The sequence below is a fragment of the Drosophila miranda genome, chromosome 3 (assembly GCF_003369915.1).
Source record: "Drosophila miranda strain MSH22 chromosome 3, D.miranda_PacBio2.1, whole genome shotgun sequence".
Classification (NCBI taxonomy): Eukaryota; Metazoa; Arthropoda; class Insecta; order Diptera; family Drosophilidae; genus Drosophila; species Drosophila miranda.
Genome location: NC_046676.1, coordinates 4,590,011 through 4,602,366, shown reverse-complemented (window position 1 = coordinate 4,602,366; position 12,356 = coordinate 4,590,011). Strand labels below are relative to the sequence as shown.

Genomic DNA, 12,356 nt, shown 5'->3' with positions numbered 1-12,356 from the left:
ATCAGGGAGAACTGAAGCCCTCTCCTCACGATAGCATTTGGATTCCCAGACACACCCAACAGCTTTGCCTGTCTACAAAAAAACAAAATACAATTAGCACGAGCTGAATTTTCAGTTCGGCAACTACCTTTGATACCTCAAGGCCCCGCCAGAAACGCGCCCAACAAGCTCTACCAAGCGGTAGAAAGTTCATACGGGTAATGGAAATTACCTATTTACATAGATTTTCAGCTGGCAAAATGAAGATATCATTTCATAAAGTTCAGATCGCAAACCCCCGACAAAATGCTCATCCATCTTCAGAATTACTTGCCACAAAGCCCAATGATTTCAATTTTCGCAAGCTCTTTCCACCCGATATCCACCCCAAGTCGGAGCTCTAAGAACTTAATTCGAGTATTTGGCAATTTGCTGATATCTCTATCTAGATATCAAGTAGGCCAACCCCCGACTATAAAAAGTGCCTGAATGGTCACTTCGCTAGTTAGTTCAGTTCACCTCGCTCGATATGGCCGACCAGCAGCTGATGGTGGCCAAGATTGTGGCCATTGTGGTTCTCCTGGTGGTTACCCTAATCTTCTGCTTCCTGCCCTATCTCCTGGATCGCTTCTACAAGTGGACGAAGCGTTCCAAGGGAAATGCCCGCGAACTTATGGTTGTGCTCTGCCTGCTCAACTTTGGCGGTGGTGTTCTCATAGCCACTACCTTCATACACATGCTGCCGGAGGTCGTTGAGTTGGTAAATGCTCTGCAGCAGTGCAGGATGCTGGTGCCCACACCATTCGGCCTGCCGGAGGTGCTCCTCTGTACGGGCTTCTACTTGATGTACTTCATCGAGGAGACCATGCACTTTGTGGTGCGGCGGAGGCAGCTGAGAAAGCGGCCGGCTGTGAAGGTGATTGTAGAAGTCGTGGAGGAGGGTCAGAAGCAGGAGCCTCAAGCGGAATTAGTAGTCGAACAGCAGGAGCCAGAGGAGCCGAACTGGCTGCGTGGACTGGGCATCATCGTGGCTCTGTCTCTACACGAGCTGTTCGGCGGCATGGCCATTGGCCTGGAGATGAGCGTGGACACGGTCTGGTTCATGTGCGGTGCCATTGCCGTCCACAAGCTTGTGCTGGCCTTCTGCATTGGCATGGAGATTATGATGGCCCACACCCGGTGGCTGATCGCTGTCATTTACTTGCTGGTCTTCTCAATTGTCACGCCGATTGGATTGGGCATAGGGATTGCAGTCAGCGAGACATCCAGTGCAAACGAGCCGAGCACGTCATCGGGCATCCTTCAGAGCCTCGCCTGCGGCACCCTGATCTATGTGATCTTCTTCGAGATTGTGGCCAAGAACCATGCCGGCTGGCGGGTCTTCGTCTCCTCGTTGGTGGGATTCATCCTGATGTTTGGCCTCCAGATAGCAAGTGAGTCAATTAAATATACAACACAATCTCTAATCAATGACAAATCTCCTTCTTGCAGTCGGTGAAGCCAAGGGCAAGAGCCACTTCGTATGCCCTTAGCGGCTGTCGGGGCTTCAGAGTGCCTCTCCTGGCTGATCAATTTTAGACTTATTGATGAATCGAAGCGAAGATACTCCACCCCGCTAGTTATCTGGTATATATTTAGAATAATTTATGACAAACGAAACTGAGAATCTATCAATCATATCGAAGATAAGCCAAAACAGCCAATAGATCCGACATCCAGATGCCGATGGCTGCGAGCAGTGCACCAAGGTCCTGGAGGAGCTGGAGAACATCGACGACGACTGCGACAAGCACGGCATAACGTTTGTGAAGACCAGAGACTTCTCTGTGGCCGATGGCTACGGCGTCCACGAGTATCCGGCATTGGTCTACTTCGAGGGAGGCATACCCAATGTGTTTGAGGGTACTACCTATATAGATCAGTATCTGAACGATACTAAACGGTGTATTTCGTAGGTGAGCTCAGCGAGGAGGAGGAGGTGCTGCAGTGGCTGATCACACAGAAGACCGAGGATCGCATCGAGCTCATTACACGGCAAATGCTCGAGACCATGGTGGAGGAGACCCAATATCTGGCTGTGTACTTCTGTAAGTAGCACCACAACGAAACATATCGATTTGATCATATACATACATATCAACTGTTTTTCAAACACTGTCTCATATTCTCACACACTCTGAATTGTTATATTCCCCCTGTCCTCAAAAAAAAAACATCGCACACAATCCACAAAACATATCCACAAATATGTATCTATCCTTGACAAAAACCCGAAACCGAAACCACAACCGAAAACAGTGCCGCCAGAGCGCAAGGGGAAGCAACCCGCCTTCTGTCGCAGTTTCTGTTCACCCTCTAGTCTTAAAGAAAGCAACCTGACCACCACTACCACTACAAAACACTCATCCAGCCAATTCGTACAAAGCTACATATCACGTAAAAGAAAACGTATCCAAAAACAAGGTATTCCCGTATTCCATGTGTAAAAATACAAATCACGCGACTCGCAACTCGAAGTCGAACGCATGTTCGATTGAGCTCTAACCGTGCCTAACCATCAGCAGGAGCTCTGTTCCATGTTCTATCCAAGAACTGTACTATTTTTTACTATACTAAAACCAGGCTTCCAACGTATTACGACCAAACTAAATTTGTCTCTCTTTTGCACAATTGAATGTCCACTAGAAATGACTTACGATAAGACGTTGCCAATCTGTTGGAATTTGCTGGAATTTAGTTTGGACGCGAATACCTTATTTTTACGGCGTTTTCTTCGGCCTCTCCTCACACACCGCTAACCCTTCTTTCGCTTGTCACTAACCAGTTGGACGTTGCACACTCATCTTAAGCGGATGTCTAAATAAATGCTTTCTTTTCGGTAGACAAAATCAACTGCAACATCTGCGACCAGATATTGGAGGGGTTGGAGCTAATCGACGACGAATGCGATGTCTTCGGCATACACATGGTCAAGATCCAAGATCCGCAGTTGGCCAAACGCTATTCCATCAAAACCTTCCCCGCCTTGGTATATTTCCGGTGAGCAGGAGTCTTTAACTCTTGGCGTAAAGAAACCAACATTTTTTGTATTAAAAGCAATGGCAATCCTCTGCTGTTCGAGGGCGACCTCCAGAATGAGCAATCGGTCTTGGAGTGGCTGATTGATGACGACAATCGCGAGTTGGCCGACGAAATCGAGGAGGTCAACGAGCGCATGCTGGACCGCCTGATGGCCGAGTCCACCCTCTTGGTGGTTTTCTTTTGTAAGTTCATTCTGGAGTAATTCATTCTGGCCCGTATCTAAAGTCTTCTATCCTGTCAGATGATGATGATTGCGCTGAGTGCGAGGAAATATTGGAGGACCTGGAGGAGATCGATGGAGAGGCCGACATGTTTGGCATTGACTTTGTGAAGATAGCCAGCATAGAGGCAGCGAAGAAATACGAAATTGTCAATATACCTTCTCTGGTGTATTACCGGTAAGAAATCATAGGAACCACGACAGTAGATTGGCTTCAAATGCATCCATTGTAGGAAACAAGTACCCGTCCTGTATGACGGAGATATGCATCAACATGACAAGGTCATCACATGGCTTACCTCACAAGATGTGTTCGAAATCAAGAACGAAATAGAAGAAGTCAACCGAAAAATGCTGGACAAGCTGCTCGAAGAGAATGAATTCCTGTCGGTGTTCTTCTGTAAGTGCAAACAGACAGCTCTGCTCTCAATACATTCTCCCCTAACTTGCCCCAAAAACCCCCTCCACTTAGATGAGCACAATCATCCGGACAGCATCGCCTCGCTGGAGAAGCTGGAGAATATCGACAGCGAGACGGATAATCTGGATATTACGTTTGTGAAAATGGCCGACTCGCGTTATGCCAAGAAATGGGGCGTCACAAAGCTGCCAGCAATGGTCTACTTCCGTCGCCGCTTCCCCAGCATATACAGAGGTGAGTCAGTGGTTCTAGGAGAGATCTGGGAACCCTCACTGAGAGCCTGCCATCTTTCAGGTGATCTACTATCCGAGGACGAGGTGCTGGAGTGGCTGCGCAAGAACCGCTTCCGCCAGCCTGAGCTGAACATCTTTATGTATGCCCTGATCGCCCTGGCGCTGGCCTTTGTCATCTACACGGCCTTCCTGCTGCAGTGCTTCAAGCCAGCACCGCCGCCACCCGTGCAGCACCCCAAGCAGTCTTGAGCGGTTTGGCTAAGAGAGCACTGGGGGACATCGGGAGCAAGTACTGAAACACGTTCTACGATCTGATATCAAGGAGGGGCTTCGGGACGAGAGCGAATCAAACCTGGAATGAACATCGAATATTACCACCACCACCACTACCACCACCACCACACTCTTACAATCACACACAAACACGGATGTATATGTTTATTGATCTATCATCCGATCGTCTAAATTAGACGCCGATACAAACGACTGTGCCTGGGCCACGACTGGACTGGGACTGGGACTCTGCCACAAGTTGCCCCAAGTAAAGACGATGCTTTGGATACTTTCCAATATCTTTTGGGACAGTTTGCGAACAACTTTGATAAACTCTGATATACGTCGATATATCAACATATCCATCCACAATCATATGCATATCATCCGTCACATCATTTGTCTTCGAAATTCATTTGTGTACTTAAAGGAGAATCAAATAAAACAGAAAACACTCAAGTCATAGTAATTACTTTAAATTAAAATGCGATAATATTGTTGAATAAATGCCAATGATAATTTTTACAGTAAAACCATTATGGATTAATGTAATTAATAAAATATTGGATGATATTACATACACCCACCATCACTTTTAATAACCCCCACCTTACTCCCAGGAACATACTCGTATGTCCGCACTGAGCACTAAAAAAAAACCACAAGTGGTGTCATGTGGGCCTTTGGCAACAAAGAAAGAGCTGAAAATAATTTCTGAGGTTATCAGGGAGAACTGAAGCCCTCTCCTCACGATAGCATTTGGATTCCCAGACACACCCAACAGCTTTGCCTGTCTACAAAAAAACAAAATACAATTAGCACGAGCTGAATTTTCAGTTCGGCAACTACCTTTGATACCTCAAGGCCCCGCCAGAAACGCGCCCAACAAGCTCTACCAAGCGGTAGAAAGTTCATACGGGTAATGGAAATTACCTATTTACATAGATTTTCAGCTGGCAAAATGAAGATATCATTTCATAAAGTTCAGATCGCAAACCCCCGACAAAATGCTCATCCATCTTCAGAATTACTTGCCACAAAGCCCAATGATTTCAATTTTCGCAAGCTCTTTCCACCCGATATCCACCCCAAGTCGGAGCTCTAAGAACTTAATTCGAGTATTTGGCAATTTGCTGATATCTCTATCTAGATATCAAGTAGGCCAACCCCCGACTATAAAAAGTGCCTGAATGGTCACTTCGCTAGTTAGTTCAGTTCACCTCGCTCGATATGGCCGACCAGCAGCTGATGGTGGCCAAGATTGTGGCCATTGTGGTTCTCCTGGTGGTTACCCTAATCTTCTGCTTCCTGCCCTATCTCCTGGATCGCTTCTACAAGTGGACGAAGCGTTCCAAGGGAAATGCCCGCGAACTTATGGTTGTGCTCTGCCTGCTCAACTTTGGCGGTGGTGTTCTCATAGCCACTACCTTCATACACATGCTGCCGGAGGTCGTTGAGTTGGTAAATGCTCTGCAGCAGTGCAGGATGCTGGTGCCCACACCATTCGGCCTGCCGGAGGTGCTCCTCTGTACGGGCTTCTACTTGATGTACTTCATCGAGGAGACCATGCACTTTGTGGTGCGGCGGAGGCAGCTGAGAAAGCGGCCGGCTGTGAAGGTGATTGTAGAAGTCGTGGAGGAGGGTCAGAAGCAGGAGCCTCAAGCGGAATTAGTAGTCGAACAGCAGGAGCCAGAGGAGCCGAACTGGCTGCGTGGACTGGGCATCATCGTGGCTCTGTCTCTACACGAGCTGTTCGGCGGCATGGCCATTGGCCTGGAGATGAGCGTGGACACGGTCTGGTTCATGTGCGGTGCCATTGCCGTCCACAAGCTTGTGCTGGCCTTCTGCATTGGCATGGAGATTATGATGGCCCACACCCGGTGGCTGATCGCTGTCATTTACTTGCTGGTCTTCTCAATTGTCACGCCGATTGGATTGGGCATAGGGATTGCAGTCAGCGAGACATCCAGTGCAAACGAGCCGAGCACGTCATCGGGCATCCTTCAGAGCCTCGCCTGCGGCACCCTGATCTATGTGATCTTCTTCGAGATTGTGGCCAAGAACCATGCCGGCTGGCGGGTCTTCGTCTCCTCGTTGGTGGGATTCATCCTGATGTTTGGCCTCCAGATAGCAAGTGAGTCAATTAAATATACAACACAATCTCTAATCAATGACAAATCTCCTTCTTGCAGTCGGTGAAGCCAAGGGCAAGAGCCACTTCGTATGCCCTTAGCGGTTGTCGGGGCTTCAGAGTGCCTCTCCTGGCTGATCAATTTTAGACTTATTGATGAATCGAAGCGAAGATACTCCACCCCGCTAGTTATCTGGTATATATTTAGAATAATTTATGACAAACGAAACTGAGAATCTATCAATCATATCGAAGATAAGCCAAAACAGCCAATAGATCCGAGATTCCCATATTTTATGCAACTGTTTTTTATGCAAACATCAAAGGGAACGCGGTCTAAGAAGGCAAAGCCACCTGTCTACAAGATAAATATTAGCTTGTGTGGAGTTGGGGCGGGTCTGGGGGGTCTGACTCTTCATATCAATCAGCAATCAGATTTCCATCAGTGCCACTGATTTATGACAGTGCGATAGGGAGTATAGGAGTATAAGTGGTTGGGCTTGGGCCCCGTTTTTCACTCAGTCTATGCTCGCATTTCGCTACGGAAACATGAACGGTTTGGCGTCGATGGAGGAGTCTGGTATCGCCATGGGCAGAACGGCCTCGCCGCTCGTTGACCGACACGGGTTGATGGTAGCCAAGGTAGTGGCTATGGTGGTTCTCATTGTGATTACCGTGATCTGCGGCAGCCTGCCCTACATGCTGGATCGGTGCCTCGAGTGGACCAAGAAGAGCCCCGAGGAAACCCGCTCATCGACGGCGGTGCGGTGCCTGCTCTTCTTCGGCGGAGGCGTTCTGATCTGCACCACATTTCTGCACATGCTGCCGGAGGTGATTGAGGTGGTGGAGAAACTGCAATCCTGCGGAGTTCTCGCCAACACTCCATTCGCCCTGCCGGAAATGCTGCTTTGCACGGGCTTCTTTCTGATGTACGCCCTGGATGAGCTAATGAACGCCTTCGTGCATCGACACCAGAAGAAGCTCAGCCGGAAGGAGTCGGTGGCTAGTTGCGCCTTCGAGCGTGGACACAGCATTCGCCACAGTATTCTGGTTTGCAAAGGAGGCGAAACGAATGCCACGCCAGAGGAGCCAAAGACCGTACAGGAAGAGCAGCCCAAGGATCACATTGGCCACTCGCACATGCCTGTGGTGTCCGACAAGGACAGCGCTGGCTCCTCTATGCGCGGACTGGGGATTATCTTAGCGCTTTCCCTCCACGAGCTCTTCGAGGGCATGGCCATTGGACTGGAGGGCACCGTCAGCACTGTATGGTTCATGTTCGCGGCGGTGGCTGCTCACAAGCTGGTGCTGGCCTTCTGCGTGGGTATGGAGCTGCTGGTGGCCCGCACCCGCAGCTCCCTCGCCATAATTTATCTGATAACCTTCTCGATTGTCACGCCCATCGGGATTGGGGTGGGCATTGGCATTAGTCAGAATGTGGAGCCGAATCAGCCCAGCGTCCCCTCGGGCATACTGCAGGGGATCGCCTCGGGTACCCTTCTCTATGTGGTCTTCTGCGAGATCCTCACCGAGAACCATGCCGGCTGGCGTGCCTACATTGCCGCTCTGGCCGGTTTCGCCCTGATGTTCGGACTGCAAATACTGTGTAAGTGATAAGCGGGCGACAGCTGGGGAGCCCCCTTATCGCGAGGGACTCCGCAACGGCAATTGATTGACGCGGGTCTTGGAGGTATTAGGGGGCTCGTGTTTCGTATTAGTGGGACTATGTTCTGGCTAGGTGCAGATACAATGTGAGTATTGATTCCTGGCTTCCGTTCTGTTTTCCAGCTGACGAAGCGGAGGGCGACGACAGCCTGGCGTGTTTCTAGAGTATCCACCACTGGACAGGATGTGCCATAAAACAACATAGCTTATACTGTCTGTATACTGGATGGATTTATTGCTGGATTATTGATTGATTGCTAATGAAAGCTGTTGCACATACGGCTTATAGGCATGTGTATCTAAACTAACACCAAAGAAATTAGGTTCTACAGTTGCAAACATTTCCTTAACTATTGAATGGTCTGAATACATATGTAAGCTATAGATATGAGAATATATGTAAATGTTAGCAGACGTCCAGCGTTAAGCCAATAAATACGAGAAATTAAATTCGACTATTATTAGACGTTTCACCGAGTCTACTGATCGCCAATTAGACAGTCCAATGACAGAACTCGTACTTGACCTGATGGTCCCTACATAATATAGTTATACCATTCGCTCACATTAACGTCCTCATTGGAGCCCCGACTTGTTCCTCTTCTCCCGAGTTGAACTATTTTTTTAGGTCAAAATTGAGCCGACGGTATATTTACGGTATATCGGTATATAATGGTATATTTGATCAAAGGGTAAGGAAAACTTTAATACCCCAGGATTTGTTATTTTCGCTCTTTAGAATTCTTGGCTCTCTCGCTCTCTTAAAATCGGTTATGCCTCTTTTTCGCTCTCTCAGAACTGGAAGGCAACAGTGGGTCCCAAATCATTCGCAAACGTTGCGGCAACATTCAATTTGTCTGCATACCCTGGGAAGAGGATATTTTAGAATTTAGGAAATGTTTGTCATCCCTGACTCTACCACTACGACTACTAATTGACCTGCCGTCGTAATGGGGTAATGTTCGTGCACAAGCTCCTTCTCGGAATTGTTGACTCCCAAACCCTATTGGGTCAGATTGGCTTTGCCGTTCCATCTAGATCTACCCGTACTTTTCGGCCAAGTTATTAGGTCAAATTATGCCCAGCATGTATGCCACAATTTTTAGCTCCCTTATACCTTATGCCTTGAACTCTTCCTTAAACTTCCCCTAAAAACCTAAAAACAAACTATTAATTTCTTTTCTTTCCTACTCTCTTTTATTTATAGTTAATTCCTTATTAGCAGATAATGGTTACACACCATTGCACCCAAGCCATTGGTCAGGCAGTTAAGTGTTACAATACAATAGGCTGAAATGTCCGTGCTATAGTTAGAGATCAGCCAATGGTAAATTCAAAGACAATGAAAGATTGCTCGATCCGCCATTCCCTCAATTCGTGTACGATTACTTACATCTGTTCAAGAGTGTTAGAAATAACTTCTTGAAACATGAAACGGAGAAGCACATCAGTCCGCAAGTATATCAAGACATAATAACCAATTTGGCCGGAATTAAAATGTTTGCTGATCGTGGCACTTTTGAATGCAGCCATTGCTACATCAATGATTTTAAAAAGTATGAACGAAGGTTTCGATCTATTGAACAATGCATATTTCCGTGCCAACAAAACGTTTACCAATCGCATAGATAAATTCGTTTGCTTCAAAAACCCTCCATGCTCTAAAAATATTCTTGTAAAATGCGTTAAGCATGATATGGAATGGTTTGAAGTTTCTAGTTCATGCGCTTCTCATAGACACGAAGTCCTAGAAGTCTTGATAAAAGTGTTTGTGTCTATCATTGTGGGTCAATGATAAATTGGATACCGATAAAAATAAAAAAGGAGAAATAAAGCGGAGAGCAATGGAGGAACAACGAAACAGAAAAGGGATGAAGGAAGGGAAATTATATTCTGAAAAGAATAGCCCTTATGCCAGGCGTAATAGGCCATAACAAGCGATGTGTTCTGTGAATAGAAAATATTTACAAATATTTATAAGAATATGTCAATGGTTGCAGAAATGTAGGCTGTCTGATTTACCATCTTTTCCTTTTTTGAAAAAGAAAATATCGCTGATTAGGAAGAGTGGTGTCTTCCGAAACAGTCTAAATATGTATTCTATAATTTAAAATCTTTTTTTACTCCGTTAAAATTGTGTACTGGATGTTGAAATTGGGTGTTTTGAAATAACAATCACACTAAACGCGCGAGAACGCGTTGCCGATTATTTTCTTGTACTTTTTGTTGACCTTTTTGCTTAAACCCTTTTATTTGGACGTTTTGACAACTACAACAAATAAGAGGAAGCGAATAAGAGGTGGATATAATCTGTTAGAGGAAATTATAATCCAAACATAAGAACCTAAACGGTTCATTCTACTAGCAATCGTGAATTTTATGCGGCTCAACAGATCAAGGCTATCTACGTCACCCTTGATAAGGTGAGCTTACAAATCACACCAAGCTTTTTTCTACGATTAACTAAGGATGGGTGGTTTACTATTATTAATCTACCAGAGCAAGATGGCATTCTCACACCCGCATCCCAGTGAATGCCCCACAGAGCAAAAAGTAGGAAGTTTTTCTAGACTGATTCTTAACAGTCCCTTAACGGTACTTTGTACTAAGGGCACCATACACAGGAGCCGTATTCCAAGATCGGACGAACTAGCAAGGTATAGAGATTCTTTTTATATAGGGGTCGTCAAATTCCTTTGACCACCTCTTTATAAACCCAACCACGCCCAAAAATTTAACTTGGGGTCTAACATAACACCCAGATCATCCACCAGGGTAATTCCCTCAAGAGATACACCAAATGGGGTATAGGGAGCCAACAAGGGGCTAGAACGATGAAATGTCATAACTTTGCATTTCGAGGCATCAAGGTGAAACAAGTTTGCACAACACCATGACTGAAAGTTATTGAGATCGGATTGCAAGCGAGAATGAAATGAAATGTCCTTGTACTGGACACAGAGTTTAACATCATCCACATACATAAGTACTCGAGAGTATGTTAATACCGAAGGCAAGTCATTAATAAAGAGTGTGAAGAGTAATGGCCTAGATGGCTGCCCTGTGGTACTCCCGAAGAAACCGTTACTGATAAAGAGAGGGAGTTTTTGAAAAGGACTCTTTGAGACCTGGAACAAAGATAGCTAGAAATCCATCTCAGGAGGTTGGGCGGAAACCCTAAAAGGTCTAGTTTATGCGCTTGAAGGGAATAGTTTACAGAGTCGAATGCTTTACTAAAGTCGGTGTAAATAACATCCGTCTGTAAGTTACCTTGTAAGTTACCTTTAATAATGAAAGAGGTAAACTCTAACCAATTTGTGGTGGTTGATCGCTGCCTTATAAATCCATGCTGAGTGGGAGATATAAGTGACTGGAGAGATGTTGCAAGTGCGGAGTTAAAACCTTCTCAAACATTTTGTGAATAGCGGATAACTTTGCTGTACCTCTATAATTTTTTGCGTCAGACTTGCTACTTTTTTTATGGAGAGGAATGGGTGGGTGAATGGGGCGGTGAATAGTTTAAGCAAGGGTCCACACAGAGCCTCAGCGCAGTACCTGAGTACACAACCTGGAACCCCGTCTGGACCCGGTGAAAACACCGGCTTAACTAGCCGGCTTCATGAAGATCATGAAGTAAAGAACATTCATTTAACAAGGGACTGAAAATGCCGTTCGACCTCGGTAAACCGTATGGGTACGGATGACCAGAGTAGCTTTCCTCAGAATAGGTGGTTTGGAAAAATTGGGCAAAAAGATCGGCAATTGCCTGATCATTATTTGCCGACGAATTACAAAATGATAGCGTGGATGGGTGTGCGGACATTCTACGCTTACTGTTTACGAAGCAGTAAAACTGTTTAGGGTCCTGAGAAGTCCTTATAAAGTCTTGATTTTAAGTTTTTTAGGCTGAATAACTCTTTGGTAAACCAAGGGGGTTTTTCAGATCTAATCGGACAAGAAAGTGGGACGAAAGAATCAAAAAATGTGCCAAGAGCATTGTAAAAAATGTTTGTGCCTTTTATGGCATCAGTGCACAAGTACAAAGCGGACCAATCAAAATCCCTAATTAGATTATTAAGTCTCGCTTTACGAAAGCAACGGACAATACAGTTGGTCCTATATCTAGCGACACTTCGAAAGTAGGATGGTAGGCGTCTACAGGTATAGTGAGCGGAAGGGCTCGGGTTAACAACACTAAGGTCGGATCCGATACAAAGCACAGATCAAGCAATCGACCCAAGGAATTTTTACATGGTCTACTTGAGATAGGTCAAGCCAGCCGTCAAAAAAGTCATGTCGTGACATGGGCACTAGGATACTAGACTCGTTTACCGAATACCAAACAGTTCCTGG

General features: G+C 46.0%; 4 protein-coding genes across 4 annotated transcripts; all 4 read left to right on the top strand.

Annotated features, from left to right (window-relative positions):
* The first annotated feature begins 498 nt into the window (after positions 1–498).
* On the top strand, positions 499–1,684 carry LOC117188042 (zinc transporter ZIP1-like). The gene is made up of 2 exons (XM_033391219.1): positions 499–1,412; positions 1,471–1,684. Exons 1-2 carry the CDS (start codon positions 509–511, stop codon positions 1,509–1,511), a joined length of 945 nt encoding a protein of 314 aa, XP_033247110.1. The 5' UTR covers positions 499–508; the 3' UTR covers positions 1,512–1,684.
* A 14-nt stretch (positions 1,685–1,698) lies between these two features.
* Positions 1,699–4,183, top strand: LOC117187768. Its single transcript, XM_033390586.1, has 9 exons — positions 1,699–1,727; positions 1,796–1,881; positions 1,935–2,066; positions 2,862–3,018; positions 3,076–3,242; positions 3,302–3,458; positions 3,514–3,680; positions 3,753–3,935; positions 3,996–4,183. Exons 1-9 carry the CDS (start codon positions 1,699–1,701, stop codon positions 4,181–4,183), a joined length of 1,266 nt encoding a protein of 421 aa, XP_033246477.1.
* A 1,244-nt stretch (positions 4,184–5,427) lies between these two features.
* On the top strand, positions 5,428–6,623 carry LOC108158320 (zinc transporter ZIP1). Its single transcript, XM_017290561.2, has 2 exons — positions 5,428–6,341; positions 6,400–6,623. The coding sequence occupies exons 1-2, from the start codon at positions 5,438–5,440 to the stop codon at positions 6,438–6,440; spliced, it is 945 nt and encodes a 314-aa protein (XP_017146050.1). The 5' UTR covers positions 5,428–5,437; the 3' UTR covers positions 6,441–6,623.
* A 247-nt stretch (positions 6,624–6,870) lies between these two features.
* Positions 6,871–8,453, top strand: LOC108158265 (zinc transporter ZIP1). The gene is made up of 2 exons (XM_017290502.2): positions 6,871–7,944; positions 8,127–8,453. Exons 1-2 carry the CDS (start codon positions 6,888–6,890, stop codon positions 8,165–8,167), a joined length of 1,098 nt encoding a protein of 365 aa, XP_017145991.1. The 5' UTR covers positions 6,871–6,887; the 3' UTR covers positions 8,168–8,453.
* The last annotated feature ends 3,903 nt before the right edge of the window (positions 8,454–12,356 follow it).

What these genes read in the sequence shown, in the direction of transcription:
- LOC108158320 (XM_017290561.2), top strand. Translation starts at nt 5,438, where the DNA reads ATGGCCGACCAGCAGCTGATGGTGGCCAAGATTGTGGCCATTGTGGTT. An exon ending in GTTTGGCCTCCAGATAGCAA is followed by an intron (nt 6,342 to 6,399) that starts GTGAGTCAATTA and finishes TCCTTCTTGCAG; the next exon opens with TCGGTGAAGCCAAGGGCAAG.
- LOC117187768 (XM_033390586.1), top strand. Translation starts at nt 1,699, where the DNA reads ATGCCGATGGCTGCGAGCAGTGCACCAAG. An exon ending in CCCGCCTTGGTATATTTCCG is followed by an intron (nt 3,019 to 3,075) that starts GTGAGCAGGAGT and finishes TTGTATTAAAAG; the next exon opens with CAATGGCAATCCTCTGCTGT. An exon ending in CTTCCCCAGCATATACAGAG is followed by an intron (nt 3,936 to 3,995) that starts GTGAGTCAGTGG and finishes GCCATCTTTCAG; the next exon opens with GTGATCTACTATCCGAGGAC.
- LOC117188042 (XM_033391219.1), top strand. Translation starts at nt 509, where the DNA reads ATGGCCGACCAGCAGCTGATGGTGGCCAAGATTGTGGCCATTGTGGTT. An exon ending in GTTTGGCCTCCAGATAGCAA is followed by an intron (nt 1,413 to 1,470) that starts GTGAGTCAATTA and finishes TCCTTCTTGCAG; the next exon opens with TCGGTGAAGCCAAGGGCAAG.
- LOC108158265 (XM_017290502.2), top strand. Translation starts at nt 6,888, where the DNA reads ATGAACGGTTTGGCGTCGATGGAGGAGTCTGGTATCGCCATGGGCAGA. An exon ending in GTTCGGACTGCAAATACTGT is followed by an intron (nt 7,945 to 8,126) that starts GTAAGTGATAAG and finishes TCTGTTTTCCAG; the next exon opens with CTGACGAAGCGGAGGGCGAC.